We start from the raw sequence: 18,678 nt of genomic DNA, 5'->3' as shown, positions 1-18,678 counted from the left end.
TATTTGAAAAGACAATGCGCGCCCAGTTTTTGTCCTTAGCTGCCAAAATGATACAACACTTTTTTCTTTTTTTCTTTTTTTTTAAATACCACTCTCTGGATTCAACTAGAGAAAAAAAAAGCTGTTGTTTTGCTTTTCTTTTTTTTTTTTTTGGATTTGCTGTTTAATGATGGTGGAGGTGATTGGTGTAGAGTGCCGTCTGATTTGTTGGTCCAAAAATCTCCCAGGTGTTTAATCGAGGTGACATCTGGTGACTGTAGAATATCATGTGCATATTTTTTTTTGTGTTTTGTATAGAAGCATCTGCATTTGTTATGTTTCTTTTTTTTTTTTTTTTTCATTTATTTAATCACTTTCCCGTTTGTAATTTGTTTGCGCACGAAAAGACAGAGTCCCGGGGCGTTGTTGTCCTGAAGAGGCAAACCTGGGGTCTGATCGGATTCAGGCTGCGTTAGGGATCTCAAATGACTCCAACAAAGCATCCTGAATCAAATCAAGAGAGTCACGTGGGCATGAGGCTGAGGACTGGGCTCAGGGGCTATTAGTCTACCTGAACTGACTGCTTGCAAAAAGCCACTCCAAGAGCATGACCCCTTTTGCAAAGCACGAGGGTCTACACACAACCGAAAGTCAAAAAAAAAACATTATAGAAATGCCAATTTATATGTTTTCCCATTTGCCTGCAGATTGAAATTCAAATCAGCAGTTAAAATAACAAAAAAAAAAATTGCACTGGCCGGCGATCTAAACCCACCGTGAGTAAAATGTTTGAGAATGAAAACCGGTGATTTATATTCACTCGAACAAGATTCCTGATTAAAAAAAAAAACAACCAAAAAACATGAAGGGATCCGGCAATGTTTAGTTTTTAGTCTCCCCAAAGGGGACCCTCTTCTCTCAGTTTGTTTATACTGCATAGAACTTAGTGTAAATATCTAACATTGATATGCAGCCACGCAAGCTGCTGCATTAGCCTTGAGAGACTATAAAACCCAACTCACACACCAGTGTACTTATTAGCTCATCACTGTCATTTGCAAGTATTTGCATAAATTGCCTGGGATGCAAAAAAAAAAAAAAAAAGTCTATTAATTCATTCGTAGTGCTGTGGCAATTTGCACTTAATATTTGCAATGAAGTTGAAGTAATCACTCAGTTTTCTGTAATATTAACTGAATACTTATGGAAAAATAGGCCTGACAATTTGAAACTTTTGTCACTATAAGAACAGAAGTTAAAAGTTTCAGCTCAGCATTGAGGTTTGTGACCTATTTACTTTGTTGCTCTTGTTGCTCTTGTATTGGTGTTTAGTGCTGCAGCAAGCAGCTGGTTATGGTGACCATGTCCTGAAAAGACCCCGGCACATGGCCTGATTTCTTTAAGTTTACTCAAATGAGTTAAAAGAAAGATAACATCAGACTTGTATGCTGGAGATTGGTACAGACACTAATTCAAATAAATATTAACATTAATCTGTTGGCTTTTGCTGAATAAACCACAAAATCGAGATCAAATGTTTGATCTGAGTCGCAAAAAATATTGTATTCATAGTTCTACGATTTAATTTGTTTGTCAATCCAACATTAAACTCAAAATTTAAGTTCACCCTACTGCTTTATATATTGTGTCCACGATAGTAAACTTTATTTCTTTAAAATGAAATATAATGACATCAATTACAAATTTGTAATTCAAGAAAAAAATGTGCCACTAAAGTTTGGCAAGTTAACAAGTTCCAGGAAGTATTAGCTGTGTAGTACCATTCTGTGCCATAAGATGGTGTAGTGAGTAGAGAGTATCTATCGATCTATACTATTGGACAACTGTCAACTACAAAACTACTAAGTCCCCGGACTGGAGGCAAACATTGTCATTACTGTCCGCCTACTCAGGCATGTAGCAGCGTTTCAGAAAAGTTGTGTTTTACGCCATTTCCGCAAAATATGATTTCGTAGCTTTTCAAAAAAAGTTATTTCCCGTTTCCACGGAGACGGAGTCAAAGCATTCTCACAAAGTTCCACCTTAGGAGCTGTTTTTCAAAAAGTTGGGGTGTCAGTGGCTCTGACCACCGTTGTCGTGGAAACAGAAAAATACAACCAAAGTTTTGCGTTTTCAATTGAAAACGTTGTGTAAATGGGATCTTCGTCTCAGATATTTTCCATTTCAACTTTCACTCCCAGAGAACAAAAACTCTCAGCTGTCAACACACTTCTGCACAGACCACATTTAGCCTGAACACATTGAGAAACTTCGTCCACTAAAAACTAGGTTAAAAAAGGCATTTCAATTTTTGTTTTGTTTTGTTTTTTGCAGGATTTAGGCTTTGGAGTTTTGTTCTGTATACTGAAGCATCAATTAAAACAAGACAGGAAGTCAAGAAGAGCCCGGAGTTCAGAAGCCGTGGAGAAACTGGAATCTGAAGCAGGGCGTAAACATCAAAGATGCTCATCTTTGATGTTCAGAGATAAATAATGAGGCTTTTGTTCATTTGTCTGTCTCAGTTCATGCTTTACAGCCTCAAGGAGAATCATTTAAATGGGAAAACTATGCATGCAAATTATTTCTTAACCTATTTGTTTCAAAACAAGACAAATTGAGAGTGGACTCATGACTATTACTGTTAAGGACTGAGCAATACAGGGTTTTCAGCGCCTCATGAAATAAGTCTGCAAAGATGAAATCTCAAACCGAACCACTCAAGAGACCTTAAACTAATGTTTTCTTTTGACACAATGTTGAACTAAAGATATTCACAAATAACGCAGCTTGACGTTTTCCTTAATCTCAGTCAGAGATGAACAAGAGTTAAAATTTTGCGACTCAGTGAATACAGAGTAGGTATTATTTGGGTGATCAGAGTGAAATCATATCAAAGCCTTTGTGAAATCTTCAGTTACAGGTGATTTCCATGTTAATGAACTACTTTCAAATAACCTTATCATCTCGACACTATTGATTCCAAATCTCACGAGATCTGTTCTTATCGAAAAACCTTGGCAAAGTTCATGCAGACCGTGTATTTTTGTTCCACTGTCAAAACTTTTAAAAAGTACATTCAAGAAAAAATATAAAGTGATCTTCTCAATGTCCTTTCCCACGGTGTGAGCCAGCTCGTCTCTATGCGGTTCAGAGACATCTTCTTATAATGAACCCTTCTGCAGCACCTTCTGTAACCCGGCTGTAATGGGCGACGCTCTTCCTCACTTCTGAAAGCCCTCCTTGGCATGAAACAGCCTATCAGGCAATAATACCCTAAGGAAGAGGAGCCGGTGCTAAAACGAACCTGCTATTTGCCAGGAGCCTGAACGACCGCAAAGTGTGAGCTCTCTGTGCAAATATACAATCACCCAGCCAAGAACGGTCACATGAGAGGTCTCGACGCTTGGAGTGCACGGGTGGAACAAAGCCCTCAGCCCCCCCGAGAGGGCCATACGAGGCAGTCTGAAAAGCCAACAAAAAAAAAAAAAAAAAAAAGAGGAAAGAATTGGCACCCAGGCAGCTGGCATGTGGATGATACTCACTGGAGAGGGGCATTGTTATGGTGGCAATCATATTACTGGCTACGTGCGTACAAGTGATCGGAAGTATCAGCTCCTTTTTAGGACCTGCTGCTGGGTGTCTCGGGAAGCACTATATTCAGACGCCGTGCGCGTGTCTGAAAAGGGTTACTGTCGCAGCGTCCACACACTCATAAGAAGCAGGAATCATTCACTCCAAACTACAAATTGTGCGGTTGGGTTGTATTTTGTTCGAGGTCCCGAGGGCAGTCGGCTATCGACAACAAAAAAGTTGAAATGTGACGAGAAATAAAAGAAATATAACAAGAAAGATACAAATATTATTTCGCCGACATTATCTGAAACTGTATTTCTCTTGGTTTCTGAAGTTTTTTTGGGCAAAGGTAAGGAAAAATGAGTGAACATTGCTTGTAATCAGTCACTTTGAGGCCTTCGCTCCTACCGGAGACGTCCTTATCGTCTTACAAGCGTCAGCGACACTTTGTTGTGACACTAAAGAGATTGTTTCCGGGAACTCTTTACAAGTGACATATCAGCTTTTGTCCTGGATGTAAATCACTTCACAGAACAGAGTAAATGCTCCACAATGATCGCTTTTTAAAAACACATGGGGCCAACCACTTTAAGAAAACTGCACTAATCTCATTTAGTCGGTTGCCAGTGATGACAACATGTGCTTCATGCAGAGGAAAACATTAGACGACTCACCATTGACATAGGAAAAAAAAATACTCTTGTCAGTCTTATTTGGCCAACATTAGAAGAATGTAAAACCATGAATTGTAAATTACCACAAGAAAAGAGCACATAAATAAATCAAACTGTTCAAACTGCGACATTTAGAAGCTTCAAATCATAACTAATTCAAAATATTATGATTCGCCGTGCTTCTCATATTGACAATAAGAATTAAATCTGTCACCAGGGAAATAAATATAAAGCAGATCAGAACTGAGTGGTAATAAATCAGTGAAATATAATGAGTTACTGTTATATTATATTTGCTAAAATAGTACTAAACCAATTCAGAGTGATTAATTGACTGGAAGACCTTTAGGATAACATTTCTAATTAATTACTGTGAACCTGGGTTTAAAAATAAATTCTGATTGTAAAGGTACTCCAGTAGTATTTTTGTAAAATGCTTTTCATTGATCACTGAAGGAAACACGTGGATGTATTAAAAAGGCATTAATTGAAATGTGTGGCCTCATCCAATGAGAGGAAAATTGCTAAATCTGTTGACTTTGTTGTTTCTGGTCATATTTCCTTGATTTTTGAGCCCTTGGGGGAAAGTGATTATGGCTGTCAATTAAAATGTGGCCTTTTGTTGACAGCACAATTGTGAATTGATTGTGATTAATTGCACTTTTCTTTCCTATATATTCGTAATATGTTATATGACTTTGCAAAGCAGTAGCACATTGTGTTGTGTGGCCTTGGTCTTGACTGGCTCTCGGCTCCTTAAAGTCTTGGTCTTGTCTTGGTGTAGAATTTCAGGTTCAGAATCTTAGGTTAGGTGGTTTTTGCTACAATAGTAAATCACAGGGAGGCTTAATTATTTTAATGAGTCTTATACAATATGTCTATCAGAAAACAGCTCTGTCCACTAGGAACCTGAATAGTTTAAATGCTGAGAAAACTTGATGCAATTTCTTGATATACTTATTTTCCAATAATTTTTTCAAGGACTAGTGTTAGTAGTCATGGTTATGGCAAGGTATTGTCAGTGAAGGTACGATACTTTACGATACAATACGATACGTTATGTTAAGTTACGTTACGATACAGTATGTACCTCGATACAGTACGATACTATTCGATTTGATATTTAAGAATTTACAAGGTGGAACTTTTTTTTTCCATGCTCGCGAGTCCCTCCCCCCTGCAGAGACAGGCGGAGGCTACAGACCGCTGTTACTGCACATGCACGCCTCCACCGTGGTAAATAGTTCTTCTGCTCATGCACGAGTAACAAACATGGCGGCCTCTGCAGAGGCATGACTCCCAGTACGTAGTCTAGTGTTATTGTTCGTATCGGTAGTATTCTAGTTGAGATTCTCCCCTAATAGGATCCAATTTGTCATCTGTCCAGACGAATGTCGGGTATTCTCGATTGTAATGTTCCCTGCACACATGTATGTGTGGTTTCATTACAAAAAAAAGCGACAGCGCCCACTGGTGGCCCGGCATACTGACTACATCACTGTCAGTGTGTCTGCCGCTGGCACTTTTCAGAGACATGGTGTGGTCACTTGGAATGTTGTCATGTAAACAGGGCCAACATTGGTAAAGACTTGAAAACTCATTTAAATAAATCTGACATTTCAATTTATTGAAAATATATTACATCATTTCCCCCAACACTGAAACATAATGAATTTGTAATGTGTATGTTAAGATGGTTCCAGCCGTCGTTGATGCACAACTTTGACATGTCATTACAACATGTGCGATCCCCTATTGTTTTTCAATCAGACACACACACACACACACACACACACACACACACACACACACACACACAATCAACTTTAATGGGTGCTGGTTGATACAGGTTGAGTGTCAGAGGCCAGGAAAACTTATACTTCCTGTTCCCGCCCCGCCGTTCCAGGAGGAGATTACAGTGAGCTGAATAATTAACGAAAACAAGCTGGCAAACATCAAATATTGAAAAGGTAATGTTTATATGCTAACGATTAAGATGGCAAGCGAAGCACTTACTTGTCTAAAGCAGAGAGCTTGTCAGCCAAATGCATCTCCTCTCATCTACCTGGAATTTCACTACACTAAGAGGAGTGAGGAGCCCACCCCCCCACACCTGTTTTAAGCATTGCACTGCTCAATAATTAAGTAGAGTGAATTAATAATGAAGGCAGAACAACCACAGTGGTGAGACATCCTCTCTTGACCTCCTTCATGCTGGGGGACCTATTGTTTCCTTTTTTAACCTTTGCAACAGGTTTTTAAGTCGAGGTCTGGATTTCATTATGACTCATTAATAAAAGATTAAAAGAAATCCCAGCCAATTACTAATTAATAATTTCAAAGCAGTCTTTTCAGACATTTTTTTCTATTGGAATTTCACTGTCTTTATGAAAGCCTCCAGTCTGATCTTGTTATTTGCTAGAAATCATCGTGAAGACCAACCCAGCTGACGCACTAAAGCAGGGGTTCCCAAACTCGGTCCTGGAGGGCCGGAGTCCTGCATGTTTTAGCTCTCTAACAGTTGCAACACACCTGATTGCAATGAGGGGCTCGTTATTGAGCTTTTTTCACAACCTTGGTGATGACATCATCAATAGATTCAGGTAAGCTGAAACAGGGAGAGAGCTAAGACATGCAGGACACCGGCCCTCCAGGACCGAACTTAGGCAGCCCTGCACTAAAGGGTTCATGGGTTGTTTTGTTAACTGGGTTTATTGAAACGTCGGCGCGCAACACAACATCGCGGTCTTTCAACGAGGCGCAGACGCTCCTCTCAGCAACAGGAGGGGACTATTAGTGGACCTGACGAATTGCCGCCTGGTGGAGGCCGTCTCGTTCTCCTCTTACTCCTGCACATTGGGGAAAGGAGGGGCGGTGTCCCTCACCAATATCTTCACTACTGGGGGCGTATATCAGCGGCTTCTGGCGGAGTTCCCTGAACTGACAGTCCCTACCTTCTCAGCCTCCATCATGAAACATGGTGTGGAATATCATATGCCCATGGCTGGGCCGCCAGTTTTTGCGCGCCCTTGCCGGCTGAATGCTGCTAAGTTGGCAATTGCTAAGGAGGAGTTTCCCACTATGGAGAGACTGGGTATCGTGCGGCGACAGCCAGTGGGCCTCTCCTTTGCATATGGTTCCTAAATTTGATGGAAGTCGGAGGCCTTGTGGGGACTTACCTCAATAATATCACTGCCAGGTGTCATCACGGCCATCTACTTGCCCGTGCAGAAGAACTATTTACAACAGCCGTGGTGCCATCTATGAGGAGTCAGAACCCAGGCGCTTCCCCCCGATTAAAATGAAGACAGAGCAATTTTCAAAAAGTTCCACCTTGGGAACCGCTTTGAAAAAGTTGAATTTTCAGTGACTCTGAGCACTGTTGTCATGTAAATGAACTCTCAAAACGCAGCAAAAGTTTTTCATTCTCACATGAAAATCCTGTAAATAGGGCCCGGGACCCTTGTCCTGACTTGTCCCATGCTTCACTCATGACAACTGTTTACTGTCAGAGGGGCGGAGCAACAAGCAAGGCAAGTACTCATGACCGCTGCATTGACAAATCTTGAAAGCAGATGGCCAATTCGCTCCAGACTACTGGTAATTCACTCCACTTGATGGGATTTACAGGCAGCTTTGCAGATTTTGCACTCATCCATGTCACTTTAGCTTTCAGAGCATCACATGCCCTTTCAGAGGCAACAATAGCAGAGGTATTCGCTGAAGAAAGGCACTCTTGCTTCTTCACAGGAATTTGCCCCACCGAAAAGATGTACTGAATGGCAGACACCATTGTTACAATGCGGTAATCTGCGATTCAAACGAACTGATCCATCAGGATGAGATGAATAACTCGTTTTTGTTGAGCGTAAAAAGGACAAATATGGCCAAAGTGTGTGATCTGATTGCTGGCATCAATCTCCTGATACATGTGTAAAAGACAACAAAAAGTATGCTCATTTATTTGAAGTAGCACAAGCCAAACAATTATGGGCGAAATGCCAATGATTGTGTAATCACAATAAAAACACAAGGTACTAAATGCATTTTTAACTGTGGTGATTGAGAACCTGCCCAATGGATCTTAAAAGAGTTTGCTGTTCTTGTTCAGGGAGCTTGTTTATAATCGAAACGCGTATGTGGTATAATAGGAAAGCGTTAGTGCCCATGCGACGAGATAACTTCGGTAGATTTTGGTTTGACAAAACCAAGAGGTGTCTTAAACAGTAATGTGATCATAAGGATATTAAAAAGTACCGTATGTAATGTTTTTTTTTATTTTTTTATTAGACTCTTTAAAGAGGCTAAAACATCTCAGATCTGATGCAGAATGAATTGTAACCAAAACTGTGAGGCTGTAGTTTTTGACTCTGCACTGCCTCTTAATACACAAGAATGGCATTTATCTTTCATACTGCATCTTTAAAGGAAAACGCTGATATTGCATTTTCCAGTCAGTGCTTTAGGGGGACACGCTACCACCTTTAAGCTTATTGTTTCGGCTTCCTGTGCAATGTTTGAGAAATGAGCAGCTGTTCGCAGAAATAAATCTCTGACAAACAATTTGCATGCAACCTGCTCGGCATCGGACAAAACACCAAATTAGCGCCTACGACAAGTGGACAGAGAGGTACTTAGCTGCTAAATAGGACCAGCTAGCGGAGAGTGTAGATTCCAAATAGTTGTTTGCATTCCATTATGGTGTCCATCCATCTTCTATACTGTTTCGTCTAGTTCAGGGTCAGAGGCTGCTGGAGCTGATCCCAGCTGACTGCGGTTGAAGGCAGAATGCACCCTGGACAGGTCCGCAGTCCATCACGGGGCTAATTATTGTTCACTATGTAATCACGAATAACTGAAAAAGCATTCAACCTACAACTCCATACACATATATTGTGCAGAATTACCAATGAGGAAGGAAAAACACATCAGGCTTTCAGCGCATTCCTCTGGAGAGAGGATGCTTTCATTTCCATGACACTTTCATGGTGCATATATCCCTGCAGAGCCCCTATAGGATTACGTAACATGTTTTGTAAGAATTGTAAGGCGAAATATAGCATACAGCCATGCTTAAATTCAAAAGTAGAGCAATTTATAGCATAAAAGCTACAATTTCAAAAATCTGTTAAAATCTGCTTTATTCCTGATGAACATCTGGACAGAGCTTCCGATTACCTTTCAGAAAAAGGGCGAGGCAGACAGTCTTTTCCAATCTGTGATTTTGTTGAAACATCACAGTGGGGCCAAACACAAGCAAAAAAAGATTACTTATCAACATGCAAAAGCGAGTGTCAGGCCCTGTTTGAGGAGCAACATTTCAAGTGAAAATGCATCGATTTTGCATTTTTGTTTCAGAAAAGGTTTGTGTTTCCAGGACAAGGTTTTGAAAAATAACATCAGTTTACATGGAAACAGCAGAAATGCTGAAGACGCTTTCATTAGCATGCCAGGCCATCAGTTGGTGCATTTTGTTTTGTTTTTTTGTTGTGAAACCACACACACACACACACACACACGTGTGCAGAGAAAAATACACTATAAACATTATCAATGGCGAGTACACAGACATTTGTTCAGACGGATTGGGAGTCATGACACTCTGGAGGCCGCCATTGTTGTTATTGTCCATCTACTTGCATGCGCAGAAGAATTATCTACTATGGGAATTGTACGCTTGGAAGCTAAGTAGCTCAAACACAGAACCCTGTGGTACTCCAGCAAACATTTTTTCTGAGTATAAAGTTCACATACATAAACTAAGCATATTGGAGCTAAAATATTTGTGTCCCAAAGTCGGACTGTCCTTTAATTTTAAGATCCAACTGTTACACTCTGTTACACTGGCCAATTCAGGATACAAAATGTAGAAAACTAATCATAATTCTGATTGAATGAGCCTATCATGTCACAAACACAACATGGCAGGGAATAAAAACACATTTAAATTGCAGTAACAACAGTAAAATTCCATTTCAGTGTTCTATTAACCATATGGGAATGTATTACGGCGATAACACCAGAAACTTTTAGAGCTACACAGAATTCAGTCGTCAATTCCACTTGTCTTACAGAGTGCAGCGTGTAGAAATGACAAACATTACTCTTCAATCTCACATGTGACAACAGTATTTCCTACTTCATTCATCATGTTTACGCCTTGTAAAGATAAAGAAATTCGATCACCAAGGGAGGAAAAAACAAGTCACGTATTACAGATTTGAAAAGAGAAACAATGCAAAGTGTTCTTTTCGGTTAACACAGTTCGAGCTCATGTTTTCACAACTCCTGACTTGTGCAACTTTACAAATGCCATTTATTGTAACGACACACTCACACTCACACACACACACACACACACACACACACACACACACACACACACACACACACACACACACACACACACACACACACACACACACACACACTCACTTTCTCTCCCTCTCTCTCTCTCTCTCTCTCTCAAGACCAAAACTCAAGACTGTGCTGCATTCACAGCAGAACAAAGACTCCCTCAGTGTCAGAATCATTTTGGGATCCTCTGTTCTGCCTCACTGAAGGCTTCAGTGGCAGTCCCTCAAGCCGTCCACAGATGCACACCAAACAGAATGACAATCTTTGTCAAACCAAGTTCCTTTTTTTTTTTTTTTTTTTTTTTTCAGTTTGCCTTTTATTCCCTCAAACAAAAACTAATTTAACACTTGTTCAAATGCAGCACTGCTGAAAGTGGTACCTCACCCCCCCCCCCCCCAAAAAATCCAAACTCTACCGCTTATAATTATCTGTCTGACTGAAAAACAGTTTCATGATGAGTTCAGTCTTTTCATTGTCATTCTCACTTGATGGACAACTGTCACACATTTGTGTTGTTTTTAAATCACAAAAGTGCACAATATGCAGACAAGAGGATAATTACACCATATGCAATTACAGTGAGCCTATTATCCAGGTTGCTGTCGTAGAAAGGGTCTCGTTTCTTTGTTTTCATGGTGGACGGTCACTTGCGCTTTTCTAATAATCCTGATGGCGGCTGGATGCATATGTGTGTGCGAGTATGCATGCAGGGTTCTCTGCCCATGCACTTAAGCCTCCTTCAAGGCGTGCTGGATAAAAGCCTCCGTCGAAATGCACGAGAGTATGTCAGTAAGTGGGGAAGGTAGGCGAGCGCGGTGTATTTGGCCAGGATGTGCACCATTATCATGCATCACGTTGCAAATCATCACCCGAGATGGACAGCAGACACAAAGTGATCCTACAGCCCGATCCGGCGTGCACGGAGACAACTTGCGGAAGGCATCACAGGAAGGTGTTCGATTAGACCAAGTCATTACAACCGCTGATGCTTACTAGATTTTTTTTTTTTTTTATCTTCAGAGTGAAACTGCAACTCTGAACTGAAAACCTACAAGTCACTATTTGATTTAGTGACGTGCACACTCAGAGGTGAGAGGAGTCTCCCAACGGTTACACTAAGAAACAGAATTCTCTCCTGTTTGTCTATAATTAAACTTGACTTAATTAGTCCCGATCAAAATTCATTTGGGTGTTCAACATTTAACCTCAATCATCTGACAGGCAATACTACTTACAGTGCGTCAGCTGTAATTGTAAACCTTTTCTTTTTAATATCCTTCCAACTACTTGTCACTGCCACACATCACTCATGTTATTTGTAATATATGGAGGATATGCCCTCCCTCTCTTCTTTCTTTTCATTAAAATGTCATCCGTTGGCTTCTTTTCAGGCTGCTGCAGCCACTAACGGCCAGCATTGACTCCATATGGATGGCAGGCTGTTATGATGAGCTATAATATCAATAGTGCTGCTGCCCAACAGTGTGTGTGTGTGTGTGTGCAATCGGCTTGGAGCTATTTTAAGGGTTCAGACTTGAACAGGCGACAGGGGAAATATATGGCGGCACAGTCGGATGATTTACTAAAGGGGAGCAAAGGCTCTGCAGCCCGGTCCGATCAGCCTCTTTATTCTTCTTTCCCTTTCTTTATTCTCATGTTTGCGCACCAAGGAAGGGGGGGGGGGGGGGGGGGGGGGGGGGGGTAAAACAAGTTTACAGCACAGTGGCCTATTAAAAACCACGACTGCGGTTTTATTTAGAGCAACACTTGATCCTAACCGCCACTGTGCCAAATAAGCCAGTAAAAAATGTGATTCTCCCCTCGGTGCGATTCGTCGAATTGTTGATTTGAGCTGTAAAACATCCGAGATGCGATGAGAGGCATTTATAATCAAGTTGGGGCACAGATCGGACGAAGTGTTTCGCGTCAAACTAAACAATGTTGTGGCGCACATAATACGATAACCCGCTCCCTCCTCCTCCGATCCAACAACCATCCACTCACTGTATCCCTCATCAAAACAAAAAGATCCCTTAATGGTTTCCACTTTGATCGATATCATCGATCCTTTTCTCCTGCCAGGTGACACGGCCAGCTGTGTGCGGTGCGGTGCGGCGCCGTCACGCACCAAAGACGAACTCAAATCCACAGCAAAAAATAAATAAAAAAATAGCATCCTTCCTGCAGCCCCGATGGCTCACCTGCACCCCCACAAAAAAAAAAAAAAACCCTGCAACATGCGATCACCAATTTAAAAATCACAAAGCAAGAGGCGTCTGCGACAGGAGCTCCTCCAAACTTTGCCTTTACGAGCGTCACGCAACTTGGACTTAAGATGTTTGGCGCATTCGGCGAAGCGGGTGTACAAGAGCCTGGCGCAACTCTGCTTTATTCTAGTCATAATCATAATGAAGAAATGACTCTCACCGGAACAGTTCCAGCCGGTCGGCGTCTGGCAGTCGCTGAGGGAGGACGGGAAGGCGCGCAGCTGCTCCACAGGTAAAGTGGCGAGAAACGAGACGAGGGTGATCCGGAGCCAGCAGCCTCCCGTCGTCCCGCTCCACCGGCGCAGGCGGCGGGGCTCTTCCAGGGGTGCCCGCGCCGTCACGGACGGACCCATCTCCTCTACCACTGGCCCCGTGCGGAAGAGACGCGGACGCGCACCGAAAACTCCGATCCCGGCAGGTTGAGTGTTGCGCCTAGAGACCGACGGCGGAGCATTTTCCGTTCGAGACCGTGCGCCCCATGTAGCAGTGCCCCGCGGAGACCGACCGACCGAACGGGTTCCGCCCGATCCAAGGAACGCTCGCTGCTACTGCTTGCTGCAATAACAAGTATAATTGAAGAAGGGAGGGAAAAGAAACGCGATGGAAAGGTGTTGGGATGGAGGGGTGGGGGGCGAAAAGTTGCCGACTTGCGAGCGGGGAAAAGAGGATGCTCTAAAGGGGGATGAGGGGAAGGAGAAGATGTGAGGGGGGGAGAAGAGGAGGATGATACAGGAGGAAGGTGGTGGAGCTGCAAAAGTGGAGAGGATGGAGCCAAAGTATCCCACGAGCAGGGTTTGGAGAGTTGCGCAATAGAATCCACGAGCTGAGACGAGCAGCGGTCCTCCCGTTCACTTTGTATGTGCGCTGCGTTCAGAGGCGCAGCCAGTTGGCATTTGCCTCTCTCCTCTCTCTCTCTCCTCTCTCTCTCTCTCTCTCTCTCTTTCTCCCTCGCTCTCTCTCGCTCTCTCTCTCTCTCGCTCTCTCTCTCTCGCTATCCTCTCACCAGCAGCTGGTTATGATCACGTGGAGTATGATGCGAAGAGGAAGGGGGCGCCCCTCAGTAACAGTTAGACTCTCTCGCTCTCTCTCTTTCTCTCTCTATCGCTCGTAGAGAATAGGGGGAAAGATGAGGTGAATTACCAGAAAAGAAGAAACAAAAAAGGGAAAGGAGGAAAGCTCCAGGGTTGGATCTATCAGAAGGTGGTGGCCAGCTCCTGGACTGGCAGCACAGGGAGGAGAGGATGCACTGCCTTTATAATTGGCCAGGAGCATTTAAAAAGTCTGCAGGAATCGATTCGTCCAGCCTGGCCTGGGATAATTGCTCCACTTTGAAATGACACCAATGCTATTCCTGGGTCTCTGCCTAAGGCCAATCTGGAAGAACGAAAAAAATATATATATTTTTTTCCAATATTATTCATATATTTTTTGGATATAAGCTGCTGCTGTCACACAGGGCGGGATGTCGGAGAGTAATTGACATGCTGTGGGCAATGGACGCAGCAGAAAGTGCAAGAAAAGGCCTTTGCGGGAGGGAAGGAGGTCAAGTCCAGCATGGGGTTGAGAACACTCGCCCTGTTTGAACCGAGGAAATTGGAAGCCATGTGTATGGAAAAGCCCTGAAGGGGAGACAAAGCGGAGGCTGTCCAAGTCTGTCATGCCTATAAAGACACTTGACCTCTTGATATTATGGATGAAAAAACAACATTAACAGTCTGCAAAACCAGTAGAACTTTGACGGCTTGACACTTGAAGATCACAATGATCACAACACTGATGATTCCGTCCTTTTCAGTTCCACATACATGCACTTGTATGGCTAAGAACATCCAGACTGCTGTGAGTCAGCGCTAGGGTGATAATGACTGTGACAGAAATCTCTCATGCAGCGCTATTCCCGGGGCAAGACAGAGCTCCATGTGAAAGTCTCACTTCATTTACAAGTTTGGATTGACATCATAACATCAACAGGCGCAGGAAGTATTGTACTAACTGAAAAAGAAACCGACCGATGTACAGCTCCAGAGATGAAGCTTATGTTGATTTGGACCTTTTGACACCTTACATAAACAGCAGAAGTTCTTATATATATATATGTATATATTTGATTTGGAATGATTACCACCCAAGAAAGTGCAACAGCCTAGAATAAATATGCTCAAGTATCCAACAAAAACTTTTTTTTCTTTTTCTCAAGAGTACCAAACCTTCCAGTAAATTTATATAGAAATGTTTCAAATGATCAGAAATGATTACCAATGTTGCTTTTCCACTTCATCTAAACTTGCGTTTTTAGCCACACGGGGGCAGCTGAAACAAGCCATTACAGAAAATATAACCAAATGGAGACAGTGCTTAAAACAGCCAATAGAGCCACACTTGAGGCCGTGAAGAAAACATGTCAGAAGTCCACCTCATAACACACTATTTGTGAAATACAATTCCTTTGTTATATTCTGTAACAATGACTTCTTTTTTTTCTCTGAGGATAAACTCTCTGGGTTCACACACCTTCTCCGGGTGTTTAATGGACTGGTGCCACCTCAGCTCGCACAGTTCCAAACTTTCATTTGACGGTTTTTCACAGCAAAAGATGCATTCAGCTCTGATACTGTCCATTGTTTCTGTGAAGCCATTTTCTTTGTGACCCTCTTAGGTATAATCGTGTTGGTACATCCTCTCTTTGGCCAGACGTGCCGCGGTTTTTGTCTCGTGGCGCTCTCGCTTTTAATGTAAACGCTTCATCTTTTAGCACCACCGTGTTTGGAAATCGCTGCATTAAAGGCATCCACTGTTTTTTTTTTTCTCCCCCTCTTTATAATAATTATTCTTAATAATACTTCATTTGATTTCATTTGCCGTTGTATTGCCTCATCGCTTTTTCCAACCATCCATCCTCCACACCACTTCATCCAAACTGGGTATCACGGTGCTGGAGCCGATCCCAGCTGACTATTGATGAAGGCAGGTGACACCCTGGACACGTCACTAGTCCATCACGGAGACAAACACATTCACACCTACGGGCCTGTTCCGAGTCGCCAATTAATCTTGAGAGCTCATATGAGAGGAAACTGGAGTACCCGGAGAAAAACCCACACATGACGTTCAGGTTTACTATGAATAGAATGGGTTAAATGGAGAGAAGTAATTTCCCCAGGGGTGTCAAACACATTTTAGTTCAGAGGCCACACACAGCCCAATCTCATCTTGAGTGGGTCGGACCGGTAAAATAGAGCCATAATAACCTTTCAATTTAAACTTTAACGCTTTTCCATAACATAGGTGTTGCATTATGCATGTTTTTACAAACCCACCCTGACAGCATGGCTTTGAGATTAATCCTAGTTTGCGGTCTTTCATGGCAGAATCACTGATATCTCAGCTCAGGTCAGAGCGTTTTGTCGTGACCGCTCCTCTTAAGAATTTTTTTTATCTATTTTTTTTATATTTTTCTTTAAAAACTTTACTATTTGCTTGTTGGTTTGGCGGTCGGATTGGAGCCTCTTGTGCGCCGGTTTTGGAACACACGGGCCTTATGTTTGACACCCTTGCCCAAGGGGAACGATAACAAACCGTATGCTTTCTTCTTCTTTATTTCTGTACTTGTGTGTAAAATTCTGCTTCACCTGGTTTCATCTTTCATTTCAGTATCTTGTCTCTTTGTCTTCTTGAATGTATTTTTAATCCAGTTTGTTTCCATTACTCAGATTGTAAATGAATCTTTGATATATTTTCTTGGTTTCTTTCTTGTCTTGATCATATTGTTTGGGGGGGGGTTTGTGTGTAACTGATGTTTCCCTGTTATCAAATTGTCAGTCTTTTGTGGAGCTCATGAATCATCGCAATCCCCATGAAGGGTGCTGGACTAATAAAATCAGATTACGAGATATTTGCTTGAACATCATCAATTTTGACAATGTTGACAGTTGAAGTTGGGCTCAGTTATATGTAGTCAAAACGTGTATTTTGTCTGGAAGTGTTTTGGCCTTCATGAGCACATGAGAGTTTACTAATGGCCTGTTAACGCGACAAGTGAAATCGGAAAACTTTCGTTCCATTTTGGGTGTCCAATTTCACGACGGCGGTGCTCGGAGCCACTGAAAACACATCTTTTTGAAAACAGGTTCCAAGGTGGAAGTTTTTGAAAACGCCCCGGAAAACTGAACTGCGGCTGTAGTAAATAGTTGTTCTGCACATGGGCAATAACAACAATGTCATGACTCCCAATGAGGGGTGGGAATTGATAAGATTTTATCAATATCAATGCCATTGTTAATTCTGCTTTTCAATCCGATTCCTTATCAATTCTCCCAACGATTCCTGAGTATTTATTTGAGGAGGAAAAAACTGTTTTACACAGTCTTCTGCACCAAAAGGAACAATTAAATTTTTTCCAATCATAAAGCTTGAATTATAATTTTTTTCCCTTAAAAAACAACAGTCAAATGTGTATTTGCCTTCATTGGATGCCCCCTGGAATTTACACTTTTTTGAATTTTGCACTGTTGACAAGTTAACCCTCTCTGGGAGGTCGGAGACTGGAGAGGAATGTGGAAGTGACATACTAGGAGGAACAAGTTCTGGAAATGCTGTGTTTTTATATTGTGTTGGTGCTTTTTTTGAGGGGATATTCAACACAGAATGATCTAATACATAGACATACAGTAGTAGACCTATGATAGCTTGTTTACTATATGGTGTGAAAACTACAGGCTCACAGATAGGCGAAGGATCTACTAGCATATGTCTATGCTCTCGGCTCGTTGGAGAAGACATTCACTTCACGAGACAGATTGACGGCAGAGTTAATTTATTAAAAGTCCCTCATCAGTCCTCAGACAGGACATTTCTTCACCGAATGGACGCCACACAGGGTGGTGCTCTGAGGAGCTGATGGAGGCCGAGGGTGTAGCTCAGGGAGTCACGGTGCAGGTTGTTTTGACTATCGAACCAGCACACGGAGAGAGAACATGAAAACTCACTGCACCGAGACCTCTTTTTTTTTTTTTAACTGGTACCTTCTGGCTGTGAGGCGAGAGGCTGTGGACTCTGTGGATTCAGGACGTGGTGAGTGGAACATGTATTACCATATCGTTTATCGTCTTCCACTTTAGACCTTCTTCCTCTCCATGTTTTCTCCTGGTTGAAGGAGGGCTGCGTCGCAGAGTGTGTGACGTCATGCAACGTACCGCAACGCGACTTGACGTCGTGCTGGGAGATGAATCCTTAAGAAGAATCGATCACATTTAAGATGTACGATTCCGATGGAATTGATCAGTTGGAACCGGTTCTAAGTCCGAACCGGTTTTCGATTCCCATCCCCACTCCCAATTCTTTTTTCTCCTGGGACTTGGTAGTTTTAGAGTTGAGAGTCACCCATAACAGCAATTCAACTTTGTCATCTGTACATATTAATGTCCGTGTACTCACCATTACGGTGGCCCAGAAGGGCCAACAACACAACACAACAACAAAAGCCACAACACAACAACAAAGAGTCGCAACACAACAACAAAAGCCACAACACAACAACAAATACCGCAACACAACAACAAAAGCCACAACACAACAACAAAAGCCACAACACAACAACAAATACCGCAACACATGCTACAACACAACAACAAAAGACACAACACAACAACAAAGAGCTGCAACACAACAACAAAAGACACAACACAACAACAAAGAGCTGCAACACAACAACAAAAGCCACAACATAACAACAAAACGCCACATCGGAAGGACGCAGCAGTCGGAGAACCTTTAAGAACTTTTATTGGTGTGTTGTGGCTTTTGTTGTTGTGTTGCAGCTCTTTGTTGTT

At 42.2% G+C, this 18,678-nt stretch overlaps 1 protein-coding gene across 1 annotated transcript in view; it reads right to left on the bottom strand.

Moving 5' to 3' along the window:
- Positions 1-13,722, bottom strand: part of LOC308118814 (tomoregulin-2-like) — a 147,642-nt gene extending 133,920 nt beyond the window's left edge. The window contains exon 1 of the mRNA XM_080478412.1: positions 13,011-13,722. Within this exon, the coding sequence (XP_080334538.1) occupies positions 13,011-13,203 (193 nt within the window). The 5' untranslated portion in view covers positions 13,204-13,722. The remainder of the gene's footprint in view (positions 1-13,010) is intronic.
- Positions 13,723-18,678: the final 4,956 nt, after the last annotated feature.

Source organism: Lipophrys pholis, assembly GCF_963383615.2.
Source record: "Lipophrys pholis genome assembly, chromosome: 13".
NCBI classification, from domain to species: domain Eukaryota; kingdom Metazoa; phylum Chordata; class Actinopteri; order Blenniiformes; family Blenniidae; genus Lipophrys; species Lipophrys pholis.
The sequence above is the reverse complement of the archived record's forward strand: the minus strand, read 5'-3'. Positions and strand labels throughout refer to the sequence as shown.